Source organism: Phoxinus phoxinus, assembly GCF_949152265.1.
Source record: "Phoxinus phoxinus genome assembly, chromosome: 9".
Lineage (NCBI taxonomy): Eukaryota > Metazoa > Chordata > Actinopteri > Cypriniformes > Leuciscidae > Phoxinus > Phoxinus phoxinus.
The window spans coordinates 15,005,287-15,025,866 of record NC_136884.1 but is presented as its reverse complement, the minus strand read 5'-3'; the positions used below and the strand labels follow the sequence as shown (position 1 = coordinate 15,025,866).

General features: G+C 36.9%; 2 protein-coding genes across 3 annotated transcripts in view; one reads left to right on the top strand and one right to left on the bottom strand.

Moving 5' to 3' along the window:
• Positions 1-3,286, top strand: part of LOC307003855 (thyrotropin-releasing hormone-degrading ectoenzyme-like) — a 106,375-nt gene extending 103,089 nt beyond the window's left edge. For both annotated transcript variants that reach the window (XM_079622703.1, XM_079622702.1), the window contains one exon: positions 531-3,286. In XM_079622703.1, the coding sequence (XP_079478829.1) occupies positions 531-674 (144 nt within the window). In that variant the 3' untranslated portion in view covers positions 675-3,286. The remainder of the gene's footprint in view (positions 1-530) is intronic.
• A 9,288-nt stretch (positions 3,287-12,574) lies between these two features.
• The window catches only part of LOC307004100 (thyrotropin-releasing hormone-degrading ectoenzyme-like), a 131,471-nt gene continuing 123,465 nt past the window's right edge, over positions 12,575-20,580 (bottom strand). Inside the window, exons 17-19 of the mRNA XM_079623048.1 lie at positions 16,364-16,504; positions 16,053-16,134; positions 12,575-15,077 (exon numbers count right to left, since the gene is read on the bottom strand). Of these exons, the coding sequence (XP_079479174.1) occupies positions 14,934-15,077; positions 16,053-16,134; positions 16,364-16,504 (367 nt within the window). The 3' untranslated portion in view covers positions 12,575-14,933. The remainder of the gene's footprint in view (positions 15,078-16,052; positions 16,135-16,363; positions 16,505-20,580) is intronic.

Below are 20,580 nucleotides of genomic sequence, written 5' to 3'. Positions count from 1 at the left end.
CACTTCATCCACAGATTCACCATTACATCAGTGATACTCTGAACTCTGTAGCTTTCAATTGATTGTTTTATTTCTTTTCAACGAACAACAATTCTGAAATAATTCAAGACCAAAGTAGCAGCTTAAATCCTGAATCCCAGCGCATGTTCGTTCATGTCGATCTCATGACCTCAGGAACTGGGAATCGTTTTCGTAACGTGTTATTTGGTAAATGGAGATTTTTAATGAGATTGTAATGTTTGTAATAGATGTTAGAGGTTGTTGTTTTTTGACAGACACCCAAGTGTCTTTCTCTTCCACAAAAACAACACGGATAATTCTGTTTACTTCAAATTCATTCCCACTCCTCATTATCATAAATATCACTGTTATCTGCTAAATTACATGTCAGGCATTTGCATGTAAATGCGTCGTATATTCTGACGCTGTTTAACTATCAGAGATGAACTCTACACACACAATCTCTATATCTGATCCATCAGACTCAATACGATTATCATGTTAATGAAAATTGTTTATCTTCTCCTCAGCTGAAAGAGTTCATCCTGTCCAGCGGGGGAGAGTCGGCACCTGCGTTCGCTCGAGCCGTTGAGATCGTTCAAGCGAATGTAAAATGGCACATCCTGTTCCAGCAGCCGTTTTACCGGTGGCTGCGAAAAGCTCCTGACGGTTAACACAACATTAAGCATGGAGCGGTCTATTAGCATGAAACGTCTATCAGACATGACGTGGCCAGTGACGTGGAGACACCTACGTGATATTAAAAATAACTTTTATGGACTCTGAGAAGCAGCAAATTTGAACTTTTATTTCTCCTTTTGAAACAACAAGGCAATGACTGTCCAATACAAGTTCCCAGAGAACAACAGTGCCGCCCTGCTGGCCAAACACACTTACTACACCAATAGAAGAGACAGTAAAAGGGGGAGGAGATGGACAACTTGTAGAAAATAAATGGAAGAAATTGCAACACTGAATATGGTAACAGAAGGACCGGAAGTTCCACTTTTATTTTGAAAAGAGCCGGCTGGGCTTCTTTTTACTCTAGAACGAGCATGTGCATTGAATGGATCAGACTGGGGGGGAAAAGTTTTTAACGTGATTTGAGTTTAAGAGGCAAATGTGTGATCCTGCTTTCGTTCAGTTTTATTCATAATGTGAAATACGAGTTATTCGTAAAACAATCTTGGCAGTTTGAACATTTCTGGCAGTTTCAGGAGCTGCACGTGTGTGTTTATAACCTACAAAAGAAAGAAAATGGCCTTAAAAGGACTTTGTCTCACTACATTCTCTCCCCAAAGACTGCTGGTGTTCTCAGATGGAACAAAGACTCTTTTTAAAGTTGTAATTTCAGCAAAAAGCTGCTCTTTGCTTTTCTTGCACAATCACACCATTTTATTGACTTATATTTTTTACAATATCAAATGAGGCCATATCTACCTTCATCAAACTGTCAAATAAAGATAACTGCAGCTCGCTCGTGGATCCATCATTTATCGTGGACAAACACGGGCTTGTCTGGTTAAGGGTCAGTGCTTATTAAGGAATTCTTAAAGGTGCCTATATTTGGTTTCTGTGGTCAGTAGTGGATGGAAGATGAGTTTATACAGTGGAGATTTTAAAATATTGACACATGATATGCATACATGTATGTATGTTCATCTGTATATATTTATACAAAGTTAAATTACATATGGGTCAAAGATGTGGCGCATTTCTTTTTTTTTTTTTGAAGTATTCTGGTATTAAAGGGATTGTTCATCCAGAAATTGTGTCATCATTTAGGTACCCTCATCATAAATCTTTTATCTTCAGTATACAGATAAAGATATTTTAAATAGTATCATGATTTTTGTCTCACACAACCAGTACATAGAGGCATTGCAAACAAATAATTAATATGAACCGAGCAGTTTCTTCTTCTTCTTCTTCTTCTGAAGAGACACGATCGCTGATAAACATATTGTAAGCTTTTATTCACATATAAATTTTGATAAATGCACATACATTCATCAAATATGGTAAACATGGACGCTCAATCATGTTTTCTTGATTTGCAAGAACAAACATCAACAAGCACAGTTGTGGAAATGATGACCATTTAAAACTTTGGATGAACTATCCCTTTAAGTTAACCCAAAGTATATTGATGCAATTCATACAGACAATGAGCAGAATACTGAACTATTACGATGAAAGTGTTGAAGTTCTATTTTTTTGTGAATATTAAAATAAATCATGTCAGGGTGGTGTAACCAGTGAATGACTGAAATTATTGTAAAATGTTTTAATTTTGTTTTGTTTTTTTAGGAAAAAATTCATATTTGGAAAAACTTTTATCTGCCAAATCACTGCAGTACATATAGGATTTTTGTCATTTCACAAGAATTTTGACAAGTTAGTATAGATTGGTTAGATTAAATGGTATAACCTATAAATACATTTTTTTTAATTAACTTGTAAACAACGAGATGGAGCAGGTTTATTTACAAAACAAAGAAGGTAAACCAAGATGTCACAATAATCCACAAGGTAAAGTTAAACATTAATGTAACAGCTTTGTATAATATACACAATGACCGACAAACTGAGGGGCTGTTTACACGATACCGTTTTCAACTAAAAATGGCAAACTTTATGGAAAAGTGGAAAACGACAAAAGCGTTTTGAGGCCCTGCGGGGTTTCAAAGTGCAAGATTTTGAAAACAATACCTTTATCATCTCCGTGTAAGCTACAAAAACGTGAATTTGTGAAAAAGTGACGTCATTCGTATGTGTATTACGTGTTCAGTCTAAGGCATGTGTAAGGTGCGTTTTTCTCCTTACAAAGTGACATCGCCAACTACTGGCCTGGCGTGAATAATACAGCGTTTTTAGTCACTTTCATGTGAACGGGGATCGTTTTGACAAAATTGTCGTGTGTACTGTATGCGAAAAACGGAAAAGAAAAAACAAATCTACACAGACACCATGTGGTTACACCACTTGACATTTTTAGAGTCATTTAATTCAAATGTTCATTAAATTGTTTTTGTATTGAATGCAAAGATTTAAATTCTTATAACTCTTGCGCTTTAAAACAGATTTGAAAAAGATTTATAATAAACAACCCCGGTATAGATTTGTTGTACTCTTGGGCCGAAACATTACTTTCAAAGTCGACTTCACATTGCAGATATGTTGACCTTAATATCCTAACGTTAATTTGTGTCTGTTTATTTGTTTTGTATGCGTTGCAGATGAAAAAAAGAAAGAAAGAATATCCATTTCCAATTAGCAAGACTGACAGTGCCTTGAATAAACCTCTCACAAACATTCCCATGATCTGGTGTCTGATTTTCTCAAACAAGTCAGACGTTGCAGGTTTGAAATATTTCAAGCATATATAAAAGAAGCTTGAACCCTGAAGCCACAGGTGTCAACACGGTAAGATGAAGTGTTCGGCATTATTCAGACTCTGCACTGACTGTTACTCCAAAGTCAATGTAATATATGAATAAAGTGTCACAAAAAGTCAACCGAATAAAATAGCTGTATTGCACGCTGTACAAGCTGAAGTAATTCTGCCGCCGTCTGCTCTTTCTCAGGTTGAGGCGTTCACTTTATCAGTCAACTTTGTAGAGCGTTCAAAGAACAAATTCATTGAACCATAAAAACATATCTCCAACTTGTTATCATAATGGCAGTTCCACAAAGAATAGTTATAGTTATGCTCTGAAAAATCAGCAGAACTGAAGAAAAAAGTGGTTGTGTCTGAAAGGAAGATCTACAGTCATTGGTTGATTGGATCGATCCTTCACAGTGGACAGTGACAAGAATGACTTGAAAACGTGAGGACTTTTTCCTACCCATCCATCATGAAGTGCTGATAAGTCCCGTCCTCCTTCATTCATCTTTGCCTCCAGGTCACATGTTCACGTTTCGATCTTGTGCCTGCCGTCCATAGTTCTGAATGACCTCCATTACTAGATAGATAAACAGCAGTGGACACGATCGATCCCTGACTTAAAACACCTCAGAACAGGAATAATACGCACCTGAGACTGTAATCTGTAAATAAAACATTTTTCACAATAAAAATGTCTCTAAAAATGTCACAGTGAGAAATGGGTTCATTAGCTGCTCACAGCTGAAAATTATCTTGTGCCTCACAACATTTAACAGAGTTGCATTTATCAGTTGTCCAGAGTGGTTTCCTACATAATAGAAGTGTGAAATGAACAACACACACCTGCAAACGTAACCTATTCAAGCAGCTTTGGAAGCTGCTTTTTTGTTTCGTTCACGTGTCATGCTTTCCACAAACATTAAACAGTTTTCAACACGGATATTAATAATAAATCTTTCTTGAGCATCAAATCAGCATATTAGAATGATTTCTGAAGGGTCATGTGACACTGAAGATTGAAGTAATGATGCTGAAAATTCAGCGTTGAATCAGAGGGACATGACAGGTGAATAACACTGATGTAGAAGGCAATAACACCGATGCCTAAAACGTGTGTCCCTCAAATCTGATTGGTTGATTGGAATGTTGTTCCAGGAACAACATTCTCCCCATGTTTATACAATTGAAGTAAATGACAGTATGTGTAACAAAGTGCAAATTAGAACCACTTTATTTAGTAAGATACTAGTAAAGAAGTAAACACTGAAGCTGAAACCAGAAGCAAACTGCAGTCCAGCAGCGCAAGTGTGACTGGAAAATTTGTCCTGATCCATAAGGCTGAACATCAAGGACCATGACAAAAATTCCAGAACATCCATTCAAGGCAATTTTAACGCTATATAAACCTCAACCTTACGCTTTCAAAGGGTTGTGAAATTATGTATTTCTTTTAAGGATGACTAAAGTTTGGCACCGGGTCAAAGATAAAATTGAAAGAGAGAGGCAGAACGGGAGAAATTGCACAAAATGCATCCCTCACTATTACCAGAATACTTCAGCAGGTGTCAGTACTACGCTTTCTCGTAGTCTTCACTGGTTCTTTGGCAGAGAGAGAGAGTGCAAGTGATCTAGTGGATGCGAGCTGCGCGACACAACGCAGTCTACATTGGACACGGCACTGATGTAAACTAGCCTGGTTGACACCAGAACCTTCTCAGTTGTAACTGAGAGTGGGTCTGGGGAAGGTTCATTCAAATGGGCGTCACCAACGGATGTCGCTCAAATGCCTCTGGGCGCAGTTGGATAGACCTAAAACCAATCAGAGCGATCGTCATCGTATAAAGCTCGCCTTAACGTTTGTGATTGGTGCCTCAATTTGGAAAAATTGGAAATGGGCTTGAATGGGCTCTTGGCCAGATTGACTTGCAGAGCAAATCTCAAATTTGCCGGAAGTTTGTCAGGGTTTTCCCAGGCTAGATGTAAACGGGACCCTGTTTTATTTCCGATTTACTCAACAACAGGCCTACTTTGAGGACAAAGTCAAACGTTTGTTGTACGCCAGTGTAGACCGTCTTTAAATAAATAAATGAAGCAGTGATTAAGTAGCTATTTTGTAGTCACCATTAAAACAAATCTCTCAGAAATATATATATATATATATACATTATACTGTAAAAAAAATCACAACTTTTTATCTTTTGTCAAATCAACTAAGATAATTAATTTGGTTCAGACAACATAATATTTTTAGTTTCTAGAGTTTCTATTTATTAAACCAATCTCCTTCATTGCATTAACTGAAATGTTTCATTTCAATTTAGTGAACATTATAAGGCAACCAGGTAACTTACTTTTTTTTCTTTTTTTTTTTTTACAGTGTACACAACCTGTCTGCCCCCTCTGTCCATCAAAAATGAAATGTGTTTTATATTTAGGGGTGAATTCAGATCGATTGTGGGACTTTTCCCCATTCATCCCATTGGAAAAATATGTCCAAATCAACATGAATTCAACCCTAGTTTACTAGAGGCCATTTTTTTCCACCCCAGATATGAACACTAAGTCAACAAAATGGAAACACATTAGTAGTTCTTTTATTAGCAAAGTAAAGATGTTTTACCAGGCATTTGGTTCGCTCTGGGCTCTAATGTGGCATCATGGCCAAGGACAATGGCTAATGTTGTCTCTCCTCTCTTCCATTTGGAAAAGTGCTGCAAGACTAACAACAGATCAAAACAACAATACGCACCAAATGCGTTGGCTGATGGGAGAAAGAGGGAGAGCGAAATGAATCATTGTAACCTCCAAATGAATTATTGATGCTCAGTGTTTTGGACAGAATGGCCACTGCTATTAATCATGTATGGCATGTATTAGCTCAAATCAAAAAAATAAAAGTGTTCAGGTGCTTCTGTAGCAAAAGAACAGTGAGATCAGAAGAAGGCAGTTTCATCTAGGCTATAGGGTAACCTTTTCAAAAAGACGGATGCGTTTAAATCATTTCGCAAATGTTTCCTCTCCCTCACACAGTCGCACATTAGTATGCATGCAAATCCCTTGCGTTTCCACAATATCAAGCAATAGCTTTGCTAATGATCAATCACAGTAAATCTATTGTACATCACTCAACCGCAACATTAATTACCAAAGAGTACTACAATGAATTTGGGAAAAAGAGTGCTTTTACATCAAATCTAAACGAATTCAAAGTATTTGACATGTTTGGAAGAGGAAATGGCTTTGATGTTTCAGTTTAATGAATCAAACGGGAAAACAAAGAAACAGTGGTTTGACTGAACGTCTTAGGGGAAAAACAACGCTCAATCTGTCATTGTGTGCTCTGAGCTCTGAGTGTGTGTGCGCTAAAACTCACAGCGGACATATCATCTGAAACAAATCTCAACGGAGATCGTGTTCAAAAGGCAGAAATATAATTTTAAACCCACTTTTCTGTTGTTACATTTTGTTCTGAACAATTTTTGCTTAAGAGAGTGTGTGTAATAAGGTAATAGTAAAATAGAATTAACTAATAAAGTTAATTAAAAATGAAATTACATTGTATATTTGCAAATTAGACTTAAAAATAAGATTTAAGTATAATTAATACAAATTATGTGTTCATTAATAAATGAATTCACAATTCTATCGTCATTTAATCACCCTTCAAAACCAAATCACATTTTCTTCCGTGTGAACACAGAAGGAGATGTTTTGAAGAATATTAATTCTGCTGTTTTTCTTATAATGATCATGAAAGAAGACTAGGACTGACAAGGACAGAAAATAAATAAAAATAATAAAATACCATTCAAGAACTATACAGTAGACTATAAGTTTACTGTATTTCAAGTTTTATAAAGTCTAATATGATATCTCTCATTTTACAATATACCTTTCACATTGACTTTGAGGTTTGTTCAAACTTTTGTGAAGACTTGAGACATGAAGATGTATCTATTAATCATTATTACATATTAAAAACCCGCATGATCCTATTTGATTATCTGCTTGAGGAAATAAATAACAACCGCCCAGAAGTTCTGTTAACCTTTACCTAAAATGTGTCTGAAATTGAGACAAATTTAATCCCCAATTTCCAATAACATAGTGGCCCTAGAGTTTGTCTTTCAAAAGCTCCCTTATTCTTATCAGTGTTCCGTTCTGTATTTTCGTTTCACATTATGATTTTAAAATATTTGCTGAGGGGGGTTTAATTACGCTTTAGTAATTGAATGTGTGTTTTTTTAATATATATATAATCACAACACCATTTCTCACCAAGAGATATTTAACTAGAATTTAACTAGATTTTTTTTCTCTCCAATCTATAACTGTCCGAAGATAAGTAAGGGGTTCGACATGCAAGCTGAGATACAAAATACTCGATGTGATGATACCCATTTTTCTTCTTTGTAAACAACCCAATGTTCCTATGAGCATTTCCTGTGAAAGCAGCCAAGCTCCGTTTGAAGATGCGAGCGGATATTGGATTTGCAATGTAATCAATATCTAATTACCTTTATCAAAAGGCCTGGGGTTTTAATAGTTGATTCAGTGGGGGCAGGAGACACTATTTAACATTGAACAGTTAACATCACCTGCTGTTCCTGCTTCCTTCTCATTAGCACTGATTTCAGACCTAGTGAGCTCCCTTGTTCCCTACTGTCTAGATCTGCTTTCTAAAGCAACATCCTAAATGAATCCTAAATGATAGCGACTCTACATAGGCAGCAACAAATAGCACTCCTCAAACGACTAACAATTGATTTCAATACAAGTTGTTATTAGCATGTTGCTAAGCTAACAACATTATGGTCTAATAAGCATAAAAATACAGAGAACTCAGACATTTTGAGCAAAAAAGTAAAACGTTTTGTCTATATTATTTAGTTTTGATAGAGTTAAACATAGCCTACAAGTATTATTAATAATTAAATTCTCTTGCCTTGTCCGCCATATTGGATTCAGTTTTTTTAATGAGCTCGTCACTTGCAGCATCCTAACTTTTATGAAACGTTAGCATTTGTAACGTTTTGCTAAGCTAACAACACAATACGATGTATAATGATACTATAAGAAGTACATGCCCCGCCAATATTGGGTACAACTGCAAATTTGTTATTATTTTAAGCTTTTTTTTCCAGTATTTAATGAAATATAACATATTAATCCTGATGTTAGGTTTATGTTCTCCCAGCCTTCCCTTGTGAAAAGCATTTAAAATGTTTTTATTCCATCCTTTAAAAGAGCAGGTTTTATAACAAGGTAATTATCTCAGATGTAAAAAGTGATTGTAGACCTAACATGACTGAGATAGATTATAAGAGAGTTGGGAAAGAAAGTTGAACCTGGTTGCTTTTCTGGTTTAGGGGCTTCAGAGTTTCTCTTCACCCACTAATGGCTGCACATTTGTCCTATCTGTCTCAGGCTGTACCACCTTTCCCTCCATTTCATATGGGCTTTGTTCCTATAAATCATCTGCCATGTTCTCCTTCTCCATCTCGGGCTAAATCAGAGCATCAGCACAGAAGATTACTCCCAGCAATATGGATTGCAGTGAGGTATCAAAGAGGGTTAGATAATGTATATCTCCGTCTTGTGGCTCTCTGACCCCTGATCAATAGCATCTCGGCTCCAGAGTCACATAATCACCTTAGATGAATGAGACCGATCTGAGGTCTGTCTGACGACTCTCAGACAGAGTATCTGTTTCCTTCTGAGGACGTCCCACAGGGCCCAGTGTAGCCGACAGCCATTGATCACCTGCATCACTCCAGAGGGAGGCGAGAGAAATGAGAACAAGGTGCCTGGTGACTAGGCATGGATGTTGAGATGGTGTAAAAGTTGTTTCAAAGAGTACAACATTTTTGTGAGAATCAAAGGCTATCAATTGATAAGGCAATACCAGAATGCACTGCGATTGTAATCAATTATTTTGTATTATTGAGTCATCTTCAGAACATAAATTGAGTCATTAGCTTTGGAATCAAAACTCTCGTTATAATCAACAAATCTCTTATTTACGTTGTATCCGCACTGTAAGTTATGATGAAAGCATTAGTGAGTGTGCAGAAATTGATGAGATCACTGCATTCACGCACTCAACATGTCTGTGATCGGCTAAATGCTCATAACTGCTACATTTCATGTCACAAACTAGATATAATGCTATAATCAACACTTTTCACGATTTGTTAACCTTAAGAGAAGTAATAGTTAAAGCATGTTAAAAGTTTTTGAGAGAGTTCCACATTTAGCCAATCACAGCCGTGGGCATTTACATTGAAGTCTCACAGCAGACACGGCCCTTCAAACAGAGTTTAAATCAGGGTAAAATTAGGGTAGAAAAAATGCCTTTTATATCTAAATTATGAAGAAAAAAAGTATGTCAAAATCACACTAACATTATAAGTGCACCCAGGAAACACTATAAAATAATGCAGCTCATGACCACTTTAAACTGAAAAGGTGAAGTATAAAGTGTGAAAGCGGGAGAATTCATGTGCGTCAGGTTTCTCAACAAGAAAGAATTCTGAATAGAAATGAATGAATATAGATTGTATAGAAAATAAATAATAATACTTTATTAATAATAATAATAAATAATAATAATAAATACTTTATTTATTTTTCATTGTTAATTCATTAACTAACTACTGTTACCTGAACAATCAATGGTTCCACAAAGAACCTTTTCCCTTCCACAAAAGGTCCTATAGAGTTTAAGAACTGTCCACTAAAGACTTCCAATGGGGAACCAGTTCTTCCATGGAACCGCAGTGAAAACCTCCTATTGGAACCTTCGTTTTTAAGAGTGAACCTCATTGTAAAGTGTTACCATAAAGTACAGTATGAAGCACAGCAGACCAAGCAGCTTTCTGGTGTTCAATGGCGACGAATTCGTGTTACCAACTTGAACACACTACGAAATCTCTGTGGGGAAATCAGGCAGCTCACTTGATCTGGGAACACAGCTTACCTCCTGTTCATAGCATTTCAATAACCTCACACTGGCTTCAAGGACAGAAGGGGGCAAGTAAACAGTGGAAAAGCATTTGATATGAATGCTACGCTTGCCTAAAACACTCAATAATGTATTAAATGTACAATGACCTTGACTGACAGTAAACACTGCAAATCCACAACAAATCAGGAGTAAATTCTCTAGTGACAAGTACAGGGTTTAACAGTATGCCAAAAGTCCATAAACCAGAAAACAAACACTGGGAACACACATAATCTGACAGCAATCACAGAAACCAAGGTTAAAGGGACGAATACAACTTTTAAGAGGTATGATGATGTGGCTTTGTCAAGGAAAAAACATCCAAATTAACATCATGAGCACTTTAACATTACGGAACGAGTTGGTTAAGGAAACTATTAGACTCTATGTGCTGTACAGAGGAAAACAGTGGTCGCTGGTGCTGCTGTTACCGTCAGTAGATTGCTATTGATTCCTGTGCCACAGGAGGATTGGCCTTTAAAGATCAAACATATGCCCTCACATCCTGCCACACAGCAAATGTGACCGCTTCCTTTGCCAGTCTTTGCCTTTGTCTTGTCCTCAGTGGATTCTGTAGGTCTTGTACAAGCTTTCTCCCCTGTCCGCTGTATGTTTGTTGAACACAAAATTGCAGCATTTTGGTGGCGTCACCACTAGGGTGTTGACTTATATGTTTGCTTGTGACTTATAAAAGATGTCTTTGTATTTGAAAGACATTGATTTAGCACATGCACATGTTATATGGATCTTTCTGTATGTCAGGAGTTGATGTAACAATGTACACAATGTACACCTTTTTCACCTGCGAAATTTCGCTAATGTGACCATACCTTAAGTGCAACATAAACAACAACAAAAATATTGTGGGGAAAAAATGCAACAAAATGACTGTGTGCTTTAAAAAAAAAATATATATAATTATGTTTTAACACTTGACTCCAGTATCCCTGCTGAAAATAAATGGATGGATTTTCTAGCACATATATAGGGCCTACTTTTTTTTCTTTTTTTTTTGTTAAAAAAATATATTTAGGGAGGAAAAGTAAAAAAAAATGGTCTTGTGGATTCAATAATATGCCATTTATACAGTTGTTCCAACATTTTCCAAAATGGTTTGAGGGTGTTGACTGTTGAAATGTGATACAAATGAAGGCTTTCTGTGATTTGTCTGGCTTTAAGCAAGCTTGCTTCTATCTCCCTTCTTTTCTGACTCTACAGGCAACAAAGCCCTGCGATAAGAGAGAATCCAATCCAAATCCCGCCATTGATTTGAATGTGAAAGCACTCTGATTCTAGGTATTGTGGAAATGGCAAGATATTAATTTGCACTGGCGGAACAAAAAGGATTTGTGGTCTCTTGTAGTGCTTTGTTCTGAAATGTCAGCACAATTGGAAAGTTTGCCATTGTCTGGTGGATTATTTATTTATATCCTAAGGATTTTTGAAGTTTCACAGATCACAGGACTTATTATTTCTCTGAGAGGTGAAACATGGTGGAATGAGTCAATGCTCATGCTGTGCCAACAACAGAGATATAAATGTATCTAAAAGCAGGACTGCGAGCAAACATTTTGAGGGCCAGTCACTCAAACTGAAAAAAATAAGAGTTTTGCACAATAACCAAATCAGTAAATCAATCGTTCAGATCCCTCTATTATTACATGAGGATATTTTTTTCAAATGGAATATTTATCCATCTTTAATACTTAGGGTCCAATTCTCACTATTAACTTGCTTATTAGCATGCATATTATTAGGATATTGGCTGTTTATTAGTACTTACAAAGAACATATGAATGCTTTATTCTGCATGACCGCATTCAACATCCCATATACCCAATCCCTAAACTTAACAACTACCTTACTAACCATTAATAAGCAGTAATTAGGAGTTTATTGAGGCAAACATCATAGTTAATTAATAGTAAGAATTGGACCCTGATCTAAAATGTGACCAAATTTTGTGGCAAGTCTAAAGGGTTAAAAAGGTATCAGCAGATAAATGATTGAAAACTGAGCTTTTGGAGGCACTATAAAGTTGGGCCGTAACCTAACTAACCCCAAAACTAACAAAAACCTTTGATGCTTGGCCCCAAAGACAGACATTTTTCCTGTAATAACATAAGCACTGAAGCAGCGTACGGCATTTCTCTCAATAACAGGCACAGTTAGACAAGGATGCGTTACTGTACAAAATAATTTATTGTAAGCATTAAAATCTCTAAGCAGCTCTGCTCAAAACACAGAGGATATTATCTCTAATTTAGAAACAAAAGAGAGCTTTACGTCAAACACAACATGAAAGGAGGGAAATGATAAGGCTGGAAATGTAAGTTGGATCATTCTGATATTACACAGGCGACTTACAACTTTATAGTATCCAACTAAAGGGTCTTGTCTGGGGATTTCATTAAATACCATTATTAATGGTCTCTGAAGTCACCAGGGTTGTGCACCATTCAGAATTGAACTGAGAATGCTTTATGAATTACAATTAAATTCCTGAATTTGAATTGAATTGGACTTGAGGTAGCAAAGAGGATGCAGGATTGAAATGGAATGAAATTCACATACAGTAAGCGCTCGTACTGTACTTTCTAAGAAATAACTTTTCCAGTATAAATGACCTAAAAAAAACAAATGTGTAAATGTGATGTAAATTTTACCATCCATACACACAGTATTTGAGGTATTCCCAGAAACAAATGGTTAAGTATGGCTTCTCCATATTTGTAGTTGATTATGATATTGTATTACCGGTATATTATATTTGTACAGACAAAATATTCACTGCATAAACTGGACAGTTTTTGATGTTAGCTGTGTTAACTGGTTTAATAGTACTGAACTTAGTTGAGAAAATTAATTAAGGGAATAAAATGAATGATGTAAGTATTTATACTTTGTCACATAGTACCTTATGTCAAGATAATGGAATTTCGCTGTTATTGTATTTCAGTAAATTCCAGTCAAGAGACTGTATTCTTCAATTCTGAATTTTGCCCAAGCCTGAGAGTCACATACATTAGCGATGGACTGATATATCGACCAGGACGCCTGATTGGCTGATAACTGACCAACTTCAGATTAGTGGTTGCAGGTCGATTTTGCCAGTCAATGTGCGTTAATACACAGTATGATTGTTGGTGGATAATATGTCAATTTTGGTGAATTTTGAGTAAATATTGTATAAAATAACCATCCTTGTCATTTCAGTGGATTTCTATACATCTGTTTTGATATAAGACTGGTAGTCAGGTCATCATTAAAATAAGATATATCCCTGAAAAAAAGCAAATCGAAACAAAATTGCACATGTAGATGCTTAACAATCAAAGGAAACAATTTGAGTAAGAAAACAAATTAATTTCAAGATCTCTGAAAAGCATTATAGTATGCAATTTTGCTTCAAATGTAGATTTGTCTTGCTTAATGGATATTTTTGAATATTCTTAATGGGAAACAAGTCAAAAATACATAACCCCCCCTATATCAGTCAACCACTATACTATTTTCAATAGGAATGCTCCACATTTAACAATTCATGTTCATACCAAAATAAAGAAATTATAAAAAAAACAGTGACCAAAAAAAAAGAAAAAAGATAAAACAATGGAAACCTTATAATTGGTCTCCATGATAACTATCCATTCAGAACCCCACGTGTTCACGACTCATAAAGATAACACATCTTAGCACTGCATTGACTGCATCGACCTCCCTCCAGTGAATCAATGAATTATACATGAAAATATCGACACACTGATTATTTTTTTTCCACTCAAACAAACATACCATATTCAAGGACAAACCCTCCAAAAACAGGAGAGCAAAGAGCAACGAAAGCGAATGATCCTGGACACCAGCGGGTTAAACCATCACCGCTTTAGCTGGGACCCGAACGCTCGATAGAAGATTCCCTCTTCCGACGACCGCAGAGTGCAGTCAATTGATCAAACAATAAACGTCATCTGTACAAGAGATAAAATTCGGTCTGCTCCCCTTTTATGGCTTAAGAGAGAGAAAAGGCTACATGAATGTTTCTCCTCTTTGTCCTCCTCGTCCTGTTCCAATCAAAACACTGATGATTGTCACGTCTTTGTGCTTAATCTAAACCGTGTTTATATATACCGAAGAGCAATCTCTTTGAACCATCGTCTGGTCTTCAAAGCAAATCCGATATTCTTAGGACTCAGAAAAGGTCAAACTTCAGCAAACTGAATGACTGGAAGAAGGAAATGACTTTCATGCAAAATACGAGGAGAAAATGGATTGTGAATCGTCTTTCGCTACCAACGTACGCCTCCATGCAATTTCCAGCGTTGATTCCTTCAGTGTTTTTCAGCCAATCCTTTCATCCTGGTCTGCGAGGGCCTAGTCGTTTAAAAAAGAACAGGGAAATGAAAGCTCAATTTTTTTCCGGTTCTCAGAGTCCAGAGTAGTTTTTCCGTTTTTAATTTTTTTACTTCAGTTATATCTCCCCACGTCACTGGCCATGAGTATTCATGCTAATAAAGCACTCCATGCTTTAATGTTGTGTTAACCGTCAGGAGCTTTTCGCAGCCATCGGTAAAACGGCTGCTGGAACAGGATGTGCCATTTAACATTCGCTTGAACGATCTCAACGGCTCGAGCGAACGCAGGTGCCGACTCTCCCCCGCTGGACAGGATGAACTCTTTCAGCTGAGGAGAAGATAAACAATTTTCATTAACATGATAATCGTATTGAGTCTGATGGATCACATATAGAGATTGTGTGTGTAGAGTTCATCTCTGATAATTAAACAGCGTCAGAATATACGACGCATTTACATGCAAATGCCTGACATGTAATTTAGCAGATAACAGTGATATTTATGATAATGAGGAGTGGGAATGGATTTGAAGTAAACAGAATTATCCGTGTTGTTTTTGTGGAAGAGAAAGACACTTGGGTGTCTGTCAAAAAACAACAACCTCTAACATCTATTACAAACATTACAATCTCATTAAAAATCTCCATTTACCAAATAACACGTTACGAAAACGATTCCCAGTTCCTGAGGTCATGAGATCGACATGAACGAACATGCGCTGGGATTCAGGATTTAAGCTGCTACTTTGGTCTTGAATTATTTCAGAATTGTTGTTCGTTGAAAAGAAATAAAACAATCAATTGAAAGCTACAGAGTTCAGAGTATCACTGATGTAATGGTGAATCTGTGGATGAAGTGCTCTGGCAGCTGCTGATAGTCAATGACAGTATGCTAATGCTCTGTTGAAGAAAACACTGAGGGGGTTCGTATTATCGCTGTATGAATGATAAATTGTGAAGGCGAAGTCAGCTGGATGAGAAAGTGCTGCGCTGCAGTGAGAAGCATCAGCAGTCTGTGTCCTCTGGGACTGAAGCTGAATGAATTTGAATAAGTGAATATACGTTCCATTTCCTGTAATATGGTTAAGCAGTTACAATGAGGAAATTACCCAACGAAACAGACCAGAGCACATTTCTGCAGGCTTCAAAGTTTACTTTTACTCATTTTCTCCATCTCAATCATTTTGCTGACCAACGTTTTCTGTAAGTATTAATGTTCCACGAAGATTGGTCAATAGTTCATTAGTGCTTTAGATTGAATGGAGGTGTGTGAGCCTCAGGATAAGTGTATAAGTATGACTCACCTCATTCAACTCGGCCTCAGTGTTGAGAAACTCCGTCACGCCGCTGATTAATTTTGAGTTCATAAATAAAGCTTCTCCATACCTGCGAATGAGAGACATGGAGTTCAAGCTCTGTCATTAAAAACACTGGAGCACCATTTTAATGAGCTCAGTAGCAAACAAACACCAATAGATATTTCCCATAATGCACTCTGGTCCTCCAACCACAAAGAAATAACATTCACTAATAAATATCTTATGAGAATGTAAAATTCATATCAGGGACTGAGAAGAAGTTTAAAGTCACTGATAAACAGAGAAGCTACATTCACCTGGAATTTAATATGTCCCACTTCTCGCGGAAGTATCTCCATGCTAAATGTCTTCCCAGCGGATTGCGGCCCACATGTATGATGACATCGATCACTTCCTGATCCGGCACCAGGTCAGAAGTGAGGGACAGATTCAGCAGCCTGTGGACAACACAATAAATGGAAGACAAAAAGTGAGGAATAATTACAAGGCTGAATTATTTAAAATTAACTGGTAATAGTGATTTTGAATCTTTATTAAACACAATTTTCATCACTAATCTAAGCAGAGGGTTAAAGGAGAACTCCAGCGCAAAATGAACCTTTGGTCTAATTACACATTGTTACCTAGTCAACCGTTATCTGAGATTTGTTTTCATGATTATCGAATGTAAATAGTTTTATCTTTAAAAACAGTTTAGCCTATAACGCTAGTATAACGCTAGTATATGGGGCGTAGAGTAATGACAAATAAAAATCGCTTGTTAATACCACTAACAAGGCTCAAAATAGCCCCACACTAACACGGCAGCATAATGAGGGTCCCTACCTTCAAACCGAAGCATTGAGAACTGTGTAAGTGTCCAGACAGTTTAATAAGAAGATATTTTATACATACAGTCAACTTCACGTATATAAGCAGAATCCATCTTTGAAAAACAGACTCTATCAATCGATCTACGAACCACCGATCCAAATGCGCTGGACCACATGAGATTCTACACAGTTCAGCGCATTTGGATCGGCGGTTCGTAGTTCGACTGATAGAGTCTGTTTTTCAAAGATGGATTCTGCTTATATACGTGAAGTTGACTGTATGTATAAAATATCTTCTTATTAAACTGTCTGGACACTGACAAAGTTCTCAATGCTTCGGTTTGCATGTAGGGACCCTCATTATGCTGCCGTGTTAGTGTGGGGCTATTTTGAGCCTTGTTAGTGGTATTAACAAGCGATTTTTATTTGTCATTACTCCATGCCCCATATACTAGCGTTATACTAGCGTTATAGGCTAAACTGTTTTTAGAGATAAAACTATTTACATTCGATAATCATGAAAACAAATCTCAGATAACGGTTGACTAGGTAACAATGTGTAATTAGACCAAAGGTTCATTTCGCACCGGAGTTCTCCTTTAATACAAATAAAAAAAAAAAAGTGGTGAGGTTATATATAAAAGTAACAGCGGTTACAGAAAATAATCAACCATCTTGAATGTGTTTTGACCAAAACGATCATACTCGAAATAAATTATATACTTCATTAATTGCGCTCTTATGCTTGGAAGAACTTGGTCCAAAATTATAATACTTGCCTTATTAATGGGTGCTATTTGACAAATACAGCTATTATCAAGAACATTATCGTGTCTGTTCTAATTAAGTCATTCTAATCAATTTTGCTATCATTTCTATGCTAGTTTTAAGCTTGGGTAAATCTGAGATACAAAACACATTATTCTTCCTCGTTTTCATTAAAGACAGCCACTGACAGGCCTGGCGAAACACAATTATTCAAATATGTTCTCAATACTGTGAGTCAGCATCTTCAAAAAGTAATTAACCTGAGAAGCCCAAATCAAATGCAGACAGACCCATTCGATTCAAATTGGTGCGAAATGTCAAGTAGATGAAAAAGGGAGAAATAGGAAATGAGATGTTACACATAAAGACGCTTCCACGGTGCACAAGTTTTCAATTTGCAGTAACAAGTGGGGTAATTGCTTCATGTGGTTTGGTCTCTTATTTCAGTTCAACTGCTCTTTTGGGCTTTTGACTTTCTTTCGTCGTCGAGTCATTTGTGGCACCTTTTCACAAACACCCTGGAGATTATCGCCACGGCGACAAACACATCTGTGTGCGGACGGCAGCTTCACAGCTCGCAAACTTGACATTCTGCTTCCTCTGTGGACAAGTGTGAACGCTTTCAGAAGAGTTTCTTTTGCTGTGCTAATTCTACAATCACTTTTGTGTTCAGGTCAGCATGTTTATTTTAGCATACTAGCATCTACTGTCTTGAGTATACAGTATGTACACTGTGCACAGCATGTACATTTTCAATATGCGAAGGATAACGACATTTACAGAAATATAGTATACAAACAGAGCACGCTATGTGTAATACTGTATCCCACAATGCAATGAGCTTCAACTGACCATCCATCCAAGTGTTTATACATATTTGTTGATCCATGGAACAACATTCCAATCAACCAATCGGATTTGAGGGACAAGTTTACAGTTTATGTCAAGTTCAGGCTTACAACCAGGGTTAGGTGCGTCTACATCAGTGTTATTCACCTGTCATTTCCTCTGATTTTAGGGATAACTTATGAGTAGAGTTAGGTTTAGGGGTGATATGGTCAGGATTGAATTTTCAAACAGGAATGTTGTTCCAGGATCAACTGAATATGTTGACCCAGGAACGCATCTAACTCTGCAAAAACAGGACATGCCATAATTTACAATCTTTTACAGTAAAAAAAAAATTGTTTACTGTAGACAGTTCACAGTATTCAGTAAGCAATACGCTACTTAATTTTCATTCAGTCTCTAAGGCTGTACAACATCTCTAGGTTAACAGAGGTGAGATTCAGCAAGCAAAAAAACACACACACACGCGCGCGCGCACACACACACACACACACACACACAGAATATGTGAATTCACAATTCTGAATATGTTGACCCAGGAACGCATCTACAGTAACTCTGCAAAATCAGGACGTGCCATAATTTTCAATATTTCACATTATTTTTCAAAAAAATAGTATACTGTAGTAGACAGTTCACAGTATTCAGTAAGCAGTTATTTGCAATAACTGCAAGGTTGCTAAGGCTGCACCACACACACACACACACACACACACACACACACACACACACACACACACACACACACACACACACACACACACACACACACACACACACACACACAAATGGAGAGAAATTGTATTCAGCCCACTAGATCACAACACACGTCATCCAAATAAAAAGAATAATGGGGGAGTGGGATACAATTTACTTGATGCCATAGAAATCAATACTAAACACAGTCCATACACCCCATCCTTCAGACTCAGTGATTGAAGCACGTTTACTAGCTCACCCTGTGCTAAAACACAGGGCAGTTTTCTCTGCGGTAGATTAAATATCACAAACACACACACTCTCACACGCAGCTCATCTGGGACGGGGGGATTTGCTTGTGCATGCTGTGTGAAATTTAAGTGCATCTAAAATCAGTGAACTGCTGCTAGAGGTCCCGTCTTTTAAGTCCAACACTAGAGCGAAGGTGGACGTCTGAATGCTGCAGTGGTCATGAAATACTGAAAATATTCTATATGACACTAAAACAAATATCAGAAATTAAAGATATTTGAAGCACATAATAAGTGTGCTACATGCACAGAGATGGTAAAAACCTTTAAGGGAATTTATGAATAAAATGGAAGAAGAAAAAAGCTCCAGAGAGCTCCAGATCAACACTGTTAAAAATTCTCAGAGGAGAGAGAGTGTCAAGAGCTGCAGTTTTTTTCCTTGAGCTGATATAAATTCAGCTACAGGTTCTTCACACATCATGCTAACACCATGCATTGCAGCAATAGATGCCAGTTTCTAATTAGCATGTGAGTGTTGCTACCGCGTGTGTTTTTTTCTTTCTAACAGTGATGTCTGGCACTTTCAACACCATCACATCACTACTGCTGCTCTCACCCCACATCATTTGCTAATATTCAGAATATTTTCTGTTGTGGGAAAAAAAAGTTTTCTTGGTCTTTTCTTTGCAGTTTTCTCAAAAAAAGCTTCTACAATTTATTTTAATTTTTTTGGAAAATGGGGATGCAAACTACCAGCCAAGATGGTCTAGCACAGATATTCTAAACTCTGACCGTCAGTGAAATTAAATGAAGGTTATAACTCCAGTCCTAATCAAACACACTTGATCAAACTGATCAAGGTCTTCAGGATTACTGGAAAGTTCCATGTGAGTTTGATCAAGGTTGGAGATAAAGTCGGCAGGAAAGTGGACCTCGAAGGCCAGACTTGAAACCCTACAAAACGTGGTGGATATGCGCGACCGACGGTGAGAGGTTTAGATAAATTAAGTGACTAATCAAAGTTTAACCTGATAAAAAAATAAATATTTAAAGTTATCCGTGTTATATTTCATCTCCAACAACAATGTGGACTTTTATAAAGATTTGGTTGACCATTAACTTTTATATGCATCA